This window comes from Oncorhynchus kisutch, linkage group LG26 (genome assembly GCF_002021735.2).
Source record: "Oncorhynchus kisutch isolate 150728-3 linkage group LG26, Okis_V2, whole genome shotgun sequence".
Classification (NCBI taxonomy): Eukaryota; Metazoa; Chordata; class Actinopteri; order Salmoniformes; family Salmonidae; genus Oncorhynchus; species Oncorhynchus kisutch.
In genome coordinates, this window is record NC_034199.2 from 22083000 (window position 1) to 22102369 (window position 19370).

At 42.4% G+C, this 19370-nt stretch overlaps 1 protein-coding gene across 1 annotated transcript in view; it reads right to left on the minus strand.

The window, feature by feature from the left end:
• LOC116357728 (interleukin-1 receptor accessory protein-like 1-A) overlaps positions 1–19370 on the minus strand; it is a 171550-nt gene that overhangs the window by 120338 nt on the left and 31842 nt on the right. The window contains exon 2 of the mRNA XM_031806000.1: positions 13998–14099. Coding sequence (XP_031661860.1) covers positions 13998–14079 — 82 coding nt within the window. The 5' untranslated portion in view covers positions 14080–14099. The remainder of the gene's footprint in view (positions 1–13997; positions 14100–19370) is intronic.

The window sequence follows — 19370 nt, forward strand, 5'->3', positions numbered from 1 at the left end:
TCACCGACAACGAAGAGACAGCCTATAGGGGGGAGGTCGGAGACCTGGCAGTGTGGTGCCAGGACAACAACCCCTCCCTCAACGTGAGCAAGACAAAGGAGCTGCTTCTACACCAGCATTGCTTGCTGTTTGGGGTTTTAGGCTGGGTTTCTGTACAGCACTTTGAGATATCAGCCGATGTACGAAGGGCTATATAAATCAATTTGGTTTGATTTGATTTGATCGTGGACTACAGAAAAAGGCGGGCCTACCAGGCCCCCATTAACATTGATGGGGCTGTAGTGGAGCAGTTAGAGAGTTTCAAGTTTGTTGGTGGCCACAGCACCAACAAACTATCATGGTCCAAACACACCAAGACAGTCATGAAGAGGGCACAACAAAACCTTTTCCCCCTCAGGAGACTGAAAATATTTGGCATGAGTCCCCAGATCCTCAAAAAGTTCTACAGCTGCACCATCGAGAGCATCCTGACCAGTTCCATCAGCGCCTGGTATGGCAACTGCTTGGCATCTGACTATAAGACACTACAGAGGGTAGAAATTGAGATAAAACTGTCCAGTTTGTTGCAGCTCGTTGCAGTCACAAGCTGCAGTGAACTGAAAAGACTAGCTGCCCAGGGATGGGTGTGCCTTGGGGACCTTTAACAGAATGTGACTGGCAGAACAGGTGTTGTATGTGGAGGATGAGGGCTGCTGCAGATATCTCAGTTAGGGGAGAGTGAGGCCTTAGAGGGTTTTATAAATAAGCATCTAGTGGGTCTTCCGACGGGTATACAGATATGATGGTATGACCATCTTAAAACAATTCCATATGTTGCTTAGTAACCCCCCCCCCCCAAGGCTTAGACTAAATGTTGTTGATGTCTATTCTCCTATCCAAACACAATTCATGCTATTCAGTTACATTTAATTACCAGGAAACGTATTAGTCTGTAATGTGATACATTTGCCCACACGCACCAATGCACCGACACACAGAGCATTATAGTTGCGACATAAACATGTGTGTCCACACAAGTAACAAGTAATTGCTCTGATATCTGTAGTATTCGCTCTCAAATCAAGGACATGCGAGTATGTAATGAACAAAGTGTGATTGCTTTATTATCGGTGGACACACGTCAGCTGTATGTGACCAGGCGAAAAAAAACTTTCCAAGCCAAACCGCTACACACAGCCTACATCGTTGTCACCATATTAGCTAAACTAATGTCATTGTCCGCATAGCTAATAGAACTGACGTGTTAGAAAACCGGCTACAATCATGCAGTAATGTTACAGTGTACAGTCAGTAAGCAGTTACACCAGTGGGCCCCAGTGGCAGTAAATTAATAAAACCAAAAGCTTACCTTGACTTGGAAGAGTTCCAGTGTTGTGTTCGATAGTCATAGCCAGCTAGCTAATATAGCATCCCTCTGTTTAACAGGGTGTTTCAGTAGGCTAAACTAGCTAGCTGCATTTTCCAGCTAAGTAAGTGAAACTGAAAGTGAAAAAATTACGAAATATCTCTCTCTCTCTATTTCTCTCTTGCTTCTCCTTCATTTAGGAAGAAATTCATTTAAAACTATTTTCTTTATCTCTCTTTGAGTTAACTACGCAGCACATGTTATGCACTGCAGTGCTAGCTAGCTGTTGCATATGCTTTCAGTACTAGATTAATTCTCTGATCCTTTGATTGGGTGGACAACATGTCAGTTCACGCTGCAAGTGCTCGGATAGGTTGGAGGATATCCTCCGGAGGTTGTCAAAATTACTGTGTACATTTATGGAAGGATTGAGAACAATGAGCCTCTTAGGTTTTGTATGGAAGTCAATTTACTCAGAGGAAGGAAGCTAGCTGTCCTCCGGCTACACCATGGTGCTACCCTACAGAGTTCTGTTGAGGCTACTGTAGACCTTTGCAAAATAGTGTGTTTTAAAAATCATTTTTTTAAATTCACTTAGGAGGATGGTCCTCCCCTTCCTCCTCCGAGGAGCCTCCACTGGCATGCATGCACGCCCACAAACATGCATCTGTAAAAGGTTAACACAAGTTACAGCCTGCCAGCCATGTTAGTAGAACACATCTGTCTGTCTGCCTGCCTGTCGTTACACGTCATGCGTCATCCACAACCTCTTCAGCATCACGCTCTCAAGAGCCTGGGTCTCCTGTACTTACTTACTTACTTACTGTCTGTCTGTCTGTCTGTCTGTCTGTCTGTCTGTCTGTCTGTCTGTCTGTCTGTCTGTCTGTCTGTCTGTCTGTCTGTCTGTCTGTCTGTCTGTCTGTCTGTCTGTCTGTCTGTCTGTCTGTCTGTCTGTCTGTCTGTCTGTCTGTCTGTCTGTCTGTCTGTCTGTCTGTCTGTCTGTCTGTCTGTCTGTCTGTCTGTCTGTCTGTCTGTCTGTCTGTCTGTCTGTCTGTCTGTCTGTCTGTCTGTGTCTGTCTGTCTGTCTGTCTGTCTGTCTGTGTCTGCCTGCCTGTCATCTTATAGACTAGGGGTCGGAAAAAGACGACGTCCCGCGGGCTAAAATCAGACATGAGTGAAAAACAAATGAATGTTATTTTTTATTTTATGAAATTTTGTGGGGGAAAATACACAAATTACCAGAAATTCAGCTAAAAATAAGTTTAATTTAGGAAGTATTTTCCCGAGTACTCCCAACAAATAAAAAAAGAGACGTGATCGTGTCTCAATGTAATCATGGCATTAAATTATTGTCATTTTCAAATACAATCTCTTTTTGGGCTTTGTGGTCATGATAATTATGTTCCTCCCGCCAAACATTCACTGTGGTATTGGTAATGTATTCTCACTGCAGATATCAACCTTAGAGTGGTGCTGATAACTGTGGATGCCTAGAGTTATTAACCATAATCAATGGCATGTTCCTCATCCATTTAGAAAGGAGTTTGCAGGATCACCAGGAAATCCCGTGCAATCAATATCTCTCTTAACATACTCCGCTTATGAAAATCAATGGGATCTGACCGAACTGCATTGTATAAATAGGCTGCTTCTGTAGATGTGCATGTATGGAGATAGAAATATAGATGTGCATATATAGAGAGAAAGAAAAAGATGGAGAAGGTGAGAGAGAGAAAGTTATATAGAGATAAAGAGGGAGGGAGAGAGAGAAATACAGATCGAGAGAAAGAGAAAGCCACAGAAGAACAGGGATGCTCTGTGTGGTTCCTATATCCACATACTCCAGCAGCAGGTGTAGGGCAGGAGAGAGCAACACTAGGCACATACGTCCAGGTAACCGCAAAATAACCAAAACACTTGAGTAAATGAGGGGTACAAAGCAGCAATTAACATCCCATCATGCTTAGAGTCATGTATAAAAATGCTGAGAAGTCCATTATTTTGGCTACTATGGCTATGCCCCCATAGAATGACAATGTCCCCATCCACATGGCACGAGTGCTCCCTGAATGTTTTGAAGAGCATAGAAACCATGGCTGTATCAGCCACCAGATCTCAACCAAAGAGAACACAAAAAAAGAGAAGACCGAGAACACCAACAGAGATGCAGGATAGCGTCATTCTAGAAATGTCAAGCAGGCAGATCAATGGTTCCATGTTACACTGTCTATTGCCATATATCAGTATGTACACATGTCAATACAGACCACTTGGCTGTCAACACACCATTATACTCTCTTCCTGGGATAGAAATGAATGGCAGATAACAATACTCAATACAAACAACACTATAAGACAGACACACAAACACAACAAGCTTTCACTGCATCTAAACTAGTTTATTTTATACATTCCACATGTGAAGGAACAACTGCACACAGGAAGTGTGACACTGACTCATCAATAAAATATATGAAATAAATAAGTATTAGGTTGGTGGTGAGCAGTGGTATAAAGTACTTAAATAACATTTCTTTAAAGTACTACTTAAGTAGTTTTGGGGGTTATCTTTACTTTACTATTTACATTTTGTCAACTTTTACTTTTACATTCCTAAGGACAATAATGTACCTTTTACTCCATACATTTTCCCTGACACCCTGACAGGAAAATTGTCTAATTCACACACTTATCAAGAGAACATCCCTGTTCATCCCTACTGCCTCTGATCTGGAGGACTCACCAAACAGACATGTTTTGTTTGTAAATTATGTCTTGGAGCGTGTCTTGGAGTGTTTTGGAGTGTGCCCCTGGCTATTCAAAAAAATGTGCTGTCTGGTTTGCTTAATATACGGAATTTTAAATGGTTTATGCTTTTACTTTTGATACTTAAGTACATTTTAGCAATTCCATTTTACTTTTGATATTTAAGTATATTTAAAAACAAATACTTTTAGACTTTTACCCAAGTAGTATTTTACTGGGTGACTTTCAGTTTTACTTGAGTTATTTTCTATTAAGGTATCTTTACTTTTAATCACATATGACAATATAGTACTTGTTCCACCACTGGTTGTGAGTGAAGTTACGTCCCTGCCCCGACAAGGAACATTGAGGCCTTGGAGAAGGGCTACTTTGATCACACAAAGCTTCCCAATGTACCTACACCTTGAGCCCAGTCATGTACTGTACACACTAGCAATCTAAGAGGGTTGTATCCCATGGCGAGGTAGTGTTCTCTCCCCCCTCCCCACAGACTATGTTTAGAAGCCATTACTCCAGGAGTGGGCCCGCTGAGCAGGATGTGTTTAGTGATGTGTATTGTTTGGCTTTCAGACGACTTTAGGGAGTGCATCAATAGACCATCTATGCCTCTCTAAATCTCCTTTCTCTTTCTGTCTGCCTGGTCCCTTCATGCCTGTTTACTGTCTCTCTCTCCAATTCAACGGGCTTTATTGGCATGGGAAACATCTCTCTCTCTCTGTTTCCCCTCTTAGGGCCTGGAGTTTTTCCTGCCAGGCCATGTCATCAGGCAAGGAAATAATCCTGGGTCTCTGCAGCCTGTCTGTGTTGGAGAGGTCTGGTCTACAGGGTGTCTAACTGACAGGCTGGGGGAGCCAATCTAACAGGCTGACTACACCACTTGCGTCGCGAGCATTTCAAAATACATTTAGAAATGTATATTATCAATTATTGCACCCACACTGCTCCCGTGCGCTAATGAGCGTCTGCGTTGCCAAGGGCTAAAATAGAAGTCAGTTCTATTTGTGACGCAGATCACGCTGCAAGTCCTGCCTCTCCCATCTCCTCATTTGTTTATAGAAGCAGATACCCACGTGCCATCTCCTCATTGGTTATACCCACGTGGGTGACTGAAAGACGAATGAGATCAGTGGCGTTAATGCACCTAATTTATGAAAGTTGCCAATTGCAATATGAATTCAAGAGAAGAAAAGGCCTGGAAGGAGGAGAGATGACTAGAAACAATTTGGTTGACCGTTTCACGTGTGGATTAACTGTCGGAGTAGAGGACCTTGTGCATTTCAGCTAAATTAACAACTCAATGTTTATATCCAAGGACAAATTAGCTAGCAAGTGCAAGCTAGCTAGCTAAATTGCCATAAATGTTTAAATAATGCTTTTTGACCTGTCCCCAAATGAATGTAATTGGTTCAGCGTTTGTTTTGATTTTAACCTGCGTGTCGTGATTACGTTTGGTGTGGGGGGACAAAATACATTTATGCACGATGGTGCACGATGGCGGTTTGGGTTCCGTGTAGCGCACTGTCAACCTAGTCTTGGTCTGTCCATCGCACAATCACACAGCACTGGAAGACATATGGACTGGTCAGACTGAGTCTAAACACACACTGACGCTGATGGAAACACACACTCCACAGAAGCCAAGCGTAAAAAAAAAAAAAATCTCCAATTGCTATTCAATTTTGCAGTGTCTGGTTGGCCATTAAAACCATTGCCAGTGGGAGCACAGAGGGGAGAATGAACACACACACACACACACAGTATAACAGCCATGCGGAAAGTCATTAGCTGGAGAAACACAAGCACACCCAGACTCCACATCGAATAATTATGGGATTTCAGAGCACTGCAAACTCTGGGAATGCCATCCGGACATTGGGATGGGAAAATCAATTTAATAGCAGCTTTATCCGCTCTCTCCAGAGGCCTAATTAAGCTTTCCCTGCCGATCCCTCGCACACAACTATTCAAGGCTATAGAATTCCAAACGATTCCACATCCTAAATATTGAACAATAGAACATTTCCATTGGATCCAAATGCTGCATAGAATCATGAAAATACGGAAACACAATAGAAATTCTCATTCTCTCAATCCCCTCCATCTCTGTTGTTCTCCAACCCTCCCCCAGGAGAGAAACCAACAAGCGAGAATGACCTTTACACTTAAGGAAAAAAGACGTTTAAGTTTCTCTGTTTGTGTGTGCGTTTGTCTGCCTGTCTCTGTTTTCTTACAAACAAAACACATGATCTCATGTGAAATAAATGTGACAACATGGGAATGCAAAATTTCAACCAGTTGGGTCTCCTCAGAGGAGGAAGGGGAGGACCATCCTCAGTGAATTTCAGTTTTAAAAAATTATAGTGAAACATAAAAAACGTATTATTTTGCGATAAAACTATACTAAATATATTCACATCACCAAATAATTGATTAAAACACATTGTTCTGCAATGAAGGTCTTCAGTAGCCTTAGCAGCACTCTGTAGGGTAGCACCATGGTGTAGCTGGAAGACAGCTAGTTTATGTTCTTCTCTGGGTACATTGACCTAGGAGGCTCAAGGTCCTCACCCCCTTCCATAAACTTCCATAGTAATTATGACAACTTACAGAGCTGAACTGACAAGTTGTCCCGGCAATCAAAGGATCAGAGAATAAATCTTGAACAGAAAACATAAGCTACATCTAGCTAGCACTGCAGTGCATGAAATGTAATGAGTATTTGACGCAAAGAGTGAGAAAGACAATAGTTAAACAGTTTTGAACAAATTCATTTCTTCCAAAATAAAGGAGAAGAAAGAGAGAGAGAGAGAAAGATTGTATGTTTTTAACTTTCACTTTCATTTAGCTAGTGAATGCAGCTAGCTAGTTTAGCCTACTCAAACACCTGGCTCAAACAGAGACTGATGGTATGTTAGCTAGCTCACTATGGCCATCAAACACTGGAACTCTTACATGTCAAGGTAAATTTTTGGTTTTACGAGTTATTGCCACCGGGCCTGCCGGCTTAACTGCTAGACTGCCTTCTGACTGTACACTGTACTGCATGATTGTAGTGGGTTTACTAGCGCGTTAGTTCTAGAATGTTGACTATGATGTGACAACGATGTAGGCTGTGGTAGCAGTTAGCGTTTATGATATGAAGGTTTGGCTTGTAAAGGTTTTTTCGCCTGGTGACAGACCGCTGATGTGTTGTGCACTGAAGTTCACAAGCGAAGGGAGGAAGAGAGCCCATAGATAGTAGATCTATGGTGGAATGCTGCAGAGATGGATGTCCTTTTGAAAGGTTTTCCCATTCCACAGAGGAACTCTGGAGCTCCCTGACCAAGGCCCTTCTCCCCGATTGCTCAGTTTTGCCGCGCGGCCAGCTTTAGGAAGAGTCTTGGTGGTTCCAAACTTCTTCCATTTAAGAATGATGTTCTTTGGGATCTGCAGACATTTTTTTTGTACCCTCCCCCAGACCTGTGCCTTGACACAATCCTATCTCAGCGCTCTATGGACAATTCCTTCAACCTCATGGCTTGGATTTTGCTCTAACATGCACTGTCAACTGTGGGACCTTATATAGATAGGTGTGTGCCTTTCCAAATTATGTCCAATCAATCAAATTTACCACAGGTGGACTCCACTCAAGTTGCAATGGAAACATGATGCAAAGGGTCCGAATAGTTATGTAAATAAGGCATTCATGTTTTTTATTTTTAAACCATTAGCATTTTATAATAACCTGATTTTGATTTGTCATTACTGGGTATCGTGTGTAAAATTGATGATGAGAACATTTCAAAAAAATATCAATTTTAGAATAAGTCTAAGAGGTCTGAATACTTTCCGAATGCATTGTATAATTCCTAGCAACTATCTACGAGCAAAGTGATCATGCTGTTTTTATGTGGCTGCTATGAAAGTGAACTGTGAACTTGCATGTGATTAGGGTTGTATACATTCCTCCAATTCTGTTGAAAAATGTTTCTTAAACAGAAGCAATAAAAACTCACATTTGCAACTGTTGGACTAATGATTACACCCTAGATCAGCTAGCTGCAGGCAAGATTATGCAAGGCGGTATTGAATGTGTCACTGTCTGTCACCTTGATTACTCAAAATTCTGAGCCGGGTGAATGGGTGACTAGAATATGAATGATTCAATATGCTTTTATAGAAATAAGGCCATGCTCATAAAAAAAATATATCATCCTCCCTCATCTTAAACGATAACTGAATACAACATGTGATAACATGAAACTACACATGTGACAACAAAACCCAAGTGTCAAATATGAAAATATTTTACTTGAACCTTATACTGCAGTGGGCTAAATCAGTGTCACACTGTGTTTCTTAGTAGTCTTAAACACATCTACTTTGAAACAAAAGTATACACCTCACACACATGGTTATGGGCTTAAAATAATTATTCACCTGTACCATGTCAGATATAGAGTTGAAATGTATTACATTTTGAGTTAGCATCCCAATATTACACTTTATCAACTGAAATATAACAAAACCGTTTGACATACAACCATAGGATTTTGGGCGTTTTTAAAACTTTTATAATGTTTATTAATTATGAAATTATGAAAAATATTAATAACATTCCACCCATGAGGCCACCAGGTCATTTGACTGCAGGAAAGGGCTACAAGACATAACTGACATTAATTGAAACCGTCAGGCTTTATCTAGTTACCGGTTTGTTCCAGGGGTGTTGTTAGGATGGTTTTTCAATATTGAGTCAGGGTCCACCTCTTGGTTGCTAGGTACCTGAAGTTTCTGCTGCGCCACCAGGTCAGTGGACATAATCGAGATTGGCTATACATATATTGCCAAGAATAACTTTCTGCACTTTGCCTATAGTATATACACCTTGAAGGTGTTATCTCTTCAAAATTAAAGTATGATGCTGTATTCTCATTTCAATTAGTGTAAAAAAAAAAAATGGTATTATTTTGTACTGTGGCCACACTTGGGACTCAGCCTTAACTGGGATTTTAACTTGTAAGCACTTGGTCGCAAGCAACCTGAAATGTCCTGTTACATCAACAGGTCTGTGAGCCTAAAAGAGATATGGCTACAGACACATTGGCAAGAATTCATTTCTCCACTTTGCTAAAAGCTGCCCAGAATCAAGTAAATAAATATTCACCACAATGTTACATCCAAATAAAACTAGCAGTGCTCAAGGCCACTTGACATAGAGTTTACTGCATATGCTTTGGGGATTTGAACTTGCAACCTCTTGGTTGAGGTCATCCACGTTTCTGCAGTGCCACCAGGTTCATACTTATTCCTTGGAACATGTATTTACACACTCTCCAAAAATAAGAGTATGGTTAGGGGAGAGTGTTGTTCCCTGAGGTACAAAAAGGTCAAAGGTACACTTCACAGGTACAAATATGAACTCACACGGTAGCGTTCTGTAACTTGAAGGTAAAAGGGACATTTTTCTCCCCAATATTTTTAATATAAGGTATGATAATCAATGCGCTTTGATAGGTGGGGGTAATGTAGAGTGGGTCAAATACACGCTTTGATAGGTGGGGGTAATGTAGAGTGGTCAAATACATGTGTAGTTGTGCCAACTCTCAGTAGAAGTGTCATAGCAGTTTAACCCTTGTGTGGTGTTTGGGTCTGTGGAGCGCAGTTTCAATGTTTACTAAAATAAAAATGATAGAATTAATCATATTTTCAATCTGAGACTCATTGCCCTTGGCTCATTTTCTGAGAAGAACATGTAAAATAACACATTTTCATTAGGTGCACGCAGTGCACCCACCTTCACATTTATATGACATATGTGATGTTCAGGTCCACTGGACCCGAAGGTAATAATAGTGTGGAAAAGTGTGTGTGTAGGTGAAAACAAGTCAAAATGAAACAAAAAGGTTTGCTGTGTGCCTTCACTCTGTCTTCCCCTGCTGTTTCAATATAGCACCAATAACCTGTCTGTCTCTCTGCCTGGCTGCCTGTCTCCTGCTTTTCTCGCACTCTTTACCCTTTGTATTGTGTGAAACTACCCAATGACTTGTGGGAACCTGCACAATGTTATTACAATACATTATTCCGATACATTGTAAATAATTCTGTATTTTCCCCACACTCTACCCCAGCCAGGTGCTAAAACACAACAAATAAATAACTTTGCATGTGTGGCGTCTTACCACAATCAATCAGTATGGCAAAAATAATCTCTGCTCAGAGGGTCTTAGAAATACTTTTTGCAGAGAGAGAGAAGCTAGTGTGGAAGGAGAGTCTTCCATTTTGGAAGATGAAGACTTTTCTGAATATGAGGATCATGTCTCTGTCAATTCGAAGTCTGACAGTTAGTTAGAAGAAGAGGATAAGATTTACCCTCAGCCAGCCCCAGGACCAGGTGTAGTGTTCCAGAAACACATTTTCACACGTGAAATGTCACATGTGTAGTGTTCCAGAAACACATGTTGTCACATGTGAAATGTCACATGTGTAGTATTCCAGAAACACATGTTGTCACATGTGAAATGTCACATGTGTAGTGTTCCAGAAACACATGTTGTCACATGTGAAATGTCACATGTGTAGTATTCCAGAAACACATGTTGTCACATGTGAAATGTCACATGTGTAGTGTTCCAGAAACACATGTTGTCACATGTGAAATGTGACATGTGTAGTGTTCCAGAAACACATGTTGTCACATGTGAAATGTCACATGTGTAGTGTTCCAGAAGCACATGTTGTCACATGTGAAATGTCACATGTGTAGTGTTCCAGAAACACATGTTGTCACATGTGAAATGTCACATGTGTAGTATTCCAGAAACACATGTTGTCACATGTGAAATGTCACATGTGTAGTGTTCCAGAAACACATGTTGTCACATGTGAAATGTGACATGTGTAGTGTTCCAGAAACACATGTTGTCACATGTGAAATGTCACATGTGTAGTGTTCCAGAAGCACATGTTGTCACATGTGAAATGTGACATGTGTAGTGTTCCAGAAACACATGTTGTCACATGTGAAATGTAACATGTGTAGTGTTCCAGAAACACATGTTGTCACATGTGAAATGTCACATGCGTAGTGTTCCAGAAACACATGTTGTCGTAAGAGTGACATACCACCATCAGAGCCCTAACCTAAGCAAACTCAGCCTAACCCGTGACACATGCAGTGCTTATGAAGACATATTGTCTTGTCTTTATCTTGTCTGCCCAGAGATACCATATAAGTCACCAGGTAATAACTGTGATCATGACTACAGAAACAGCTGACGTTTCACACACACACACACACACACACACACACACCTTTTTTCCCGTGAACTGTCAGGACTTTTTGGGGAGTCAAAATATATACCCATTTAAAATTATATTTTCCTAACCACTGACCCTATACCTAAAGAAGGAAAACATACACACACACACGGTTGGAAGGATTGAGAGGTGAGGGGATCAATGCAAGACTGTCATCAGCTCCTCTCTGGTAGAAAGAGATGATTTATAGGAGAAGTCTGTCTATAACCTACAATATATGTGGTTAACCTCTAGTCAGCAGTAGGGCCAGGTGGACACATCGTGTGTGTAGTCCCTCTCCAGCTGAAACACATCATTCATGGGTAAGGTGCAGTGCCCCTCTGCCCTTTGTGTCTGTCTGTGTTCCTCTGTCTGGAAAACCTTTAAAGGTCATCCTTTAAAGTCTGAGACATGTCCTCCACCATGTCTGCCCTACACAAACACAAGTGGGACCAGGACTGGAGCCAGGGGTAAATAACATGGAGATGGGGAGTAATACCAGGACTGGAGCCAGGGGTAAATAACATGGAGATGGGGAGTAATACCAGGACTGGAGCCAGGGGTAAATAACATGGAGATTGGGAGTGGGACCAGGGGCCCTGGGAGAGGGACTGTATACACAAGAGCTCAAGACAGACAAACACACACATATACTGCACATACGTGCGCACACATACAGTATGTACACAAATATTACCGCACACACACACTGCAGTCAGACCATAGCGGGTAAATTCAGTACTTTACCTGGTAATGAACCGACTAATATATGTGGTCTGGGAATAATGGCTAGCCAAACTGCAGGACCTTCAACTAGGAGGAACAGACGAGATGTCTTTCTGACCAACTGATATCTAATCTGAAAACAAAGGCTCAGGAATTTTTTTTTTTAAATGACCCCCTTTTTCTCCCCGATTTCATCTTGTCTCATTGCTGCAACTCCCAAACGGGCACGGGAGGCAAAGGTTGAGTCATGCGTCCACCAAAACATGACCCGCCAAACCTTGCTTCTTAACACCCGCCCACTTAACCCGGAAGCCAGCCACACCAGTGTGTCGGAGGAAACACTTCATCTGACGACCAGGGTCAGCCTGCAGGCGCCCGGCCCACCACAAGGAGATGCTAGAACACAATGAGCCAAGTAAAGCCCCCCCCCTGACCAAACCCTCTCCTAACCCGGATGACGCTGGGCCAATTGTGCGCCACCCTATGGGACTCATTGTCGGTTGTGGCCGGTTGTGATAAGCCCGGGATCGAACCCGGATCTGTAGTGATGCCTCACAAAGGCTAGGTTTAAAGCAATTTGAGGGATGCCAATATTCATCGCAATCCAACCACATCAAGACATGCAGGCTGAAATATCAAAACTAACTCTGAACCAACTATATTCATTTGGGTTCCGGTCGAAACAAATGAAACATGCATGAACATTTAGCTAGCTAGTTTGCCGTTGCAGTCTGTGTGAAACGTCATAAACATTGGGTTGTTATTTTACTTGAAATGCACAAGGTTGACCAATTTTGAGTTACACAAAAGTGTGTTCTCTTCTCCGACAATTAATCCACAGATAAAAGGTTAGTTTCTTGGAATTTCTCTTCCTTCAGTCTTCTTCTTCTTCTGCTGCTGTGGACTTTATATGGCAGTTGGCAACCGACTTTAAGGTGCATTTACCACCACCAACTGGACTGGAGTGTGGACCTCAGTTCATCTTTCAATCACCCAGGGCATATGCTCCTAAAAAACTGGGAGATGGGAGAGGCGGGACTTGCGGCGCGTCAAGTGTAAAAAATAGACCAAGTTCTATTTTACCGCCTGGCTAAGCATATGCTCATTGACGTGTGCCAGCAGTTTGGATGAAATGATTGAATAACATGTATGTGTACATTTATTTCGTAACGCTTGCGCACGCAACGTGAGCGTTGTGGTCAGCATGTTAAAGACACAGTGCCTGTTTTTGGGGGCTCAGTCATTGACAGTCTGCAGCAACAAGTTAGCTCACTGAAACAGATTACTCTCAGCTCTATCAATTCCTGTCATGAACAAAGTTTCTCTCTTCAATCTTTTCTCCATTTTCTTCTTCGACCTTTGCATTTGTTCACAATTGAAGCCCAATTTGCTGCTGTTTAGAGTCAAAATGAGTTTTGCATTAACCATTGACAACCCTGAGACAGAGCGATAAGATTACTGTGTGTCTGCCAGTCTCTCTCGCTGCATGGGGGGGAATGCTATCTAGCTCTGAGCAGTGTCATTCAGTATGTCAATCATGTTTAAAATGTAGATAGGCAGGCAGGTAATCATACTCCATCCAGCCCCAAAGACAGACAGAAATGTCAATTTCACATTTAAAAAGCTCAACAGACATATAGTGAATGAGATTGACACAGGGAAATGGGTAAGGGGAATGCCCTATGCAATTATCTCAGCTCCATTTCCTTCATTAAGGTTAGTGGAGACACACACACACACAAACACATCTCAACTAAGTGACGAGAATTCCTGGAACTACTAACATGTGCCATTAAAACAGACGTCTAGCTCAATCCCACCACTTAGGTGGGAGGGGCCACAGGAAACAGGAAGTAGAGAGAGAAAGAGGAAGTGTACATACCTGAGCCTCTCTTGGAGACTGTCTTCATGGCGCGGGACAGGGTGACATACAGCAGGATCAGGAGAGGGCTAGGAGGCCTCATTTTCCCCTTGACCTAACAGCCTAAGATACAGAGAGAGAGAGAGCAAGAGCGAGAGAGAGGAAGAAAGAGCGAGAGAGAAGGAGAGAGAAGACAAGTCAGTCATCTTTCAAGAGAAGATAAAGTTGCCCCTTTTCCCCCACATCGAAGATAGCACAGCCATCAGAGAACAACATTTTTATATTAAACCCACACACACACTCATGTATGCACTCCCCCCCCCCACACACACACACGCACACGCACATAAACACATACACTCCTTTACTTACATTCCGCTAATGGCATCGAATGATTTCTTCTTGTAATTGCAATAGAGACAAGTTATCACAGCAGGAGAAATTTCACCAAATATCATTCCGCTGCGAAGATGCTGACGAATCAATAAAGACAATGATGTGTAAAGAACACCATTTTTTTTTTTAATCTCGGCTTCATTAAAAATGGAGGAGTGTGAAGGTTGGCGTGAGGGGGATTTAAATTCAAAGGATGCCTATTCCACACACACGTGCGCGTTCATATAGAAATTATCCTATGGACATCGTAGATCATGTTACCAGATGAAGGCGGTAGGTTGGTTCATTCTGTGGTTCATCCCATGGTGGTAAACGACACCCTGTGTGGCAGATACCCTATGTGTTTGTGTCTTAAATTAGATGGAAAACACACAATTGATAATCCATTGGTAACTCCTGATCAGCACTGTCGTTGAGGAGTACACCAGATCAGTCACTGGCTTTATCAATAAGTGCATCGAGGATGTCATCCCCACAGTGACTGTACGTACATACCCAAACCAGAAGCCATGGATTACAGGCAACATTCGCACTGAGCTAAAGGGTAGAGCTGACACTTTCAAGGTGCGGGACTCTAACCCGGAAGTTAATAAGAAATCCTGCTATGCCCTCTGACAAACCATTAAACAGGCAAAGCGCCAATACAGGACTAAGATTAAATCGTACTACACCGGCTCCAACGCTCGTCGGATGTGGCAGAGTCTGCAAACTATTACAGACTACAAAAGGGAAGCACAGCCCAAAGCCTACCAGACGAGCTAAATCACTTCTATGCTCACTTCGAGGCAAGCAACACTGAGGCATGCATGAGAGCATCAGCTGTTCCGGACAACTGTGTGATCATGCTCTCCGTAGCCGACGTGAGTAAGACCTTTAAACAGATCAACATTCACAGGGCCGCTGGGCCAGATGGATTACCAGGACATGTGCTCCAGGCATGTGCTGACCAACTGGCAGGTGTCTTCACTGACATTTTCAACATGTCCCTGATTGAGTCTGTATTACCAACATGCTTCAAGCAGACCACCATAGTCCCTGTGCCCAAGAACACTAAGGTAACCTGCCTAAATGACTACAGACCTGTAGCACTAACATCCGTAGCCATGAAGTGCTTTGAAAGGCTGGTCATGGTTCACATTAACACCATTATCCCAGAAACCCTAGACCCACTCCAGTTTGCATACTGCTCAAACAGATCCACAGATGATGAAATCTCTATTGCACTCCACACTGCCCTTTCCCACCTGGACAAAAGGAACACCTACGTGAGAATGCTATTCATTGACTACAGCTCAGCGTTAGTGCCCTCAAAGCTCATCACTAAGCTAAGGATCCTGGGACTAAACACCTCCCTCTGCAACTGGATCCTGGACTTCCTGACGGGCCACCCCCAGGTGGTGAGGGTAGGTAGCAACACATCTGCCACGCTGAACCTCAACACTGGAGCCCCTCAGGGGTGCGTGCTCAGTCTCCTACTGTGCTCCCTGTCCACCCATGACTGCATGGCCAGACTCCAACACCATAATTAAGTTTGCAGAAGACACGATAGTGTTAGGCCTGAACACCGACAATGTCGAGACAGCCTGTAGGGGGGAGATCAGAGATCTGTCATTGTGGTGCCAGAATAACAACCTATCCCTCAACGTAATCAAGACAAAGGAGATGATTGTGGGCTATAGGAAAAGGAGGACCGAGCACGCCCCCATTCTCATCGATGGGACTGTAGTGGAGCAGGTTGAGAGCTTCAAGTTCCTTGGTGTCCACATCACCAACAAACTATCATGCTCCAAACACACCAAAACAGTTGTGAAGAGGGCAGGGCACGGCAAAACCTATTTCCCCTCAGGAGACTGAAAAGATTTGTCATGGGTCCTCAGATCCTCAAAAGGTTCTACGGCTGCACCATCGAGAGCAGCATCCTGACTGTTTGCATCTGCCTTGTACGGCAGTGAGGCAACTCTTTTACACTGCTGCTACTCTCTGTTTATCATCTATGCATAGTCCCTTTAACTATACCTACATGTACACTACCTTCAAAAGTTTGGGTACACTTAGAAATACCCGCAAAACACCAGTCTCAACGTCAACATTGAAGAGGCGACTCCGGGAGGCTGGCCTTCTAGGCAGAGTTGCAAAGAAAAAGCCATATCTCAGACTGGCCAATAAAAAGAAAAGATTAAGATGGGCAAAAATAACACAGACACGGGACAGAGGAACTCTAGATATAAGGCCAGCATCCTGGAGTTGCCTCTTCACTGTTGACGTTGAGACTGGTGTTTTGCAGGTACGATTTAATGAAGCTACCATTTGAGGACTTGTGAGGCGTCTGTTTCTCAAACGAGACACTTTAATGTACTTTTCCTCTTGCTAAGTTGTGCACCGGGGCCTCCCACTCCTCTTTCTATTCTGGTTAGAGACAGTTTGCGCTGTTCTGTGAATGGAGTAGTACACAATGTTGAACCAGATCTTCAGTTTCTAGGCAATTTCTTGCATGGAATAGCCTTCATTTCTCAGAAAAAGAATAGACTGACGAGTTTCAGAAGAAAGTACTTTGTTTCTGGCCATTCTGAGCCTATAATCGAACCCAGAAATGCTGATGCACCAGATACTCAACTAGTCTAAAGAAGGCCAGTTTTATTGCTTCTTTAATCAGAACAACAGTTTTCAGTTATGCTAACATAATTGCAAAAGGGTTTTCTAATGATCAATTAGCCTTTTAAAATGATAAACTTGGATTAGCTAACACAACATGCCATTGGAACACAGGAGTGATGGTTGCTGATAATGGGCCTCTACACCTACGTAGATATTCAACAAAAAATCAGGCGTTTCCAGCTACAATAGTCATTTACAACATTAACAATGTCTACACTCTATTTCTGATCAATTTGATGTGATTTTAAATGGACAAAAAATGTGCTTTTCTTTCAAAAACAAGGACATTTCTAAGTGAACCCAAACTTTTGAATGGTAGTGTGCATATTACCTAAATTAGCCCGACTAAACGGTGCCCCCGCACATTGACACTGTACCGGTACCACCTGTATATAGACTCGCTACTGTTATTTTCACTGTCGTTTCACTGTTTCCCTCCCCATTTATTTACTTATCTATTGTTTACCTAATACCTATTTTTTACTTAAAAATTGCACTGTTGGTTAAGTAAGCATTTCAACTGTTGTATTCGGAGCACGTGACAAATAAACTGTGATTTGATTTGATTTATATAAAAGTTACAAATTAATATGACTTCAAATATCACTCTGCAGAGATGTACATTATACAGTTTTACCAAATTCAGTACTCTTTTAAATGAGGTAAAGATGGCCTTCTATCCCTCTGAATATATCCCCCATTTCATTATTCCCAAGTACCAAACAATGAAAGCAAAGCTTTTGAAGAACCCCTTTGGAAAAGGCCTGCGGATGCAAATATAGTTGATTGAGTGGGCTGGGTTGGATTCGGTTAAAGTATTTAAAATGAGACTTGAAACGACACGATTCCGGTGGCTACCGTAGCAGCACAGGGTTCAGATGTGACAGCGACCATAGACTGAAAGACTGAGAGGCAAGGATAGGAGGAGAGAGAGGATACAACAACAAACGGCCCTGGGAAGAGTGGAGGGAGTTCAGCCAGTGTCAGACACACACGAGAGGAGAGGAACACCAAATGAACCCTCTAAACCAGAAAGGACCAGGATGGAACCCTGGTTTATAGAGACAGACAAAAGCAAATGATGAGGAGAATGTTTGAGCACTGCTGTGGTCTCTGTCAGTCACGTGTGTGAGTTTGAGAGAAAGAGAGAGAGAGTGTGTATGTGCGTGTATATGCGTGTGAGATTGCGTGTGTGTGTGTGTCTGCATTTGTGTGTGTTTGCATGTGAGAGAGTGTGTGTGTGCTCAGATTAGAATAGCTAATGAAAGGAGTCTCTCTCTCAGACTTTCTTCTAGGAAACGTCGTTGAGGCAGAAAACATGTCTGCCAAGAACGTTCTGGCAATGTCCCCGTTGCCTGAAGATTGGCATCTCTTTGTTCCACTAAAAGGTCTTGAGAAGCAGTCGGCAATAAGCTCGTCAGTTGTTGAGAAATGTGTGTTTTTGGCTTGTGTTACCAACCCTGGGTGTATTTATTGTCTTATAAATGCAACGCACACACACACACCACTAGATAAAAAGGTTGATGGAAATGGATGGAAGGAGAAAATGATTGGTGGAAGGAAGGATTTAGAGGAAGAGATTTGAGACCAAAGACAAGCTAGCTACTGGGTGTGCAGGGTTCTTCTACACAAACCAGGACCTGCACACACTGCCTCTCTCCTGGAGCAGGGCTGACCACCAGAGTCCTAGATGCTAGTCAACAAGGTATTTCCCCTTATGTAGAACCACTGGCCAACATGGGTGCTGGCAGAAACAACATAAAGACACCTCCCCTCCACACACACACACACACACGCACACACATACAGTATGCACCCACTATGGGCTGGCACAATAAACATATAATCGTGTAACCAACAATTATGGCCAATAACCTTGAAGTATATAATAAGAATCGTCTTAATACATACATTTTTGAAGGGAGGTGATTCACTTTTTCATTTTGACATTAAGCGGGTCAAGTTGGTAATTGCGGTATAAGCTATTGGTTGGTCAAACCTATTGGTAACAAGCTGTCAAAACTATTGGTAACAAGCTGTCAAAACTATTGGTAACAAGCAGTCAAAACTATTGGTAACAAGCTGTCAAAACTATTGGACACAAGCAGTCAAAACTATTGGTAACAAGCAGTCAAAACTATTGGTAACAAGCAGTCAAAACTATTGGTTGGTCAAAACTATTTGTAACAAGCTGTCAAAACTATTGGTAACAAGCTGTCAAAACTATTGGTAACAAGCAATCAAAACTATTGGTAACAAGCTGTCAAAACTATTGGACACAAGCAGTCAAAACTATTGGACACAAGCTGTCAAAACTATTGGACACAAGCTGTCAAAACTATT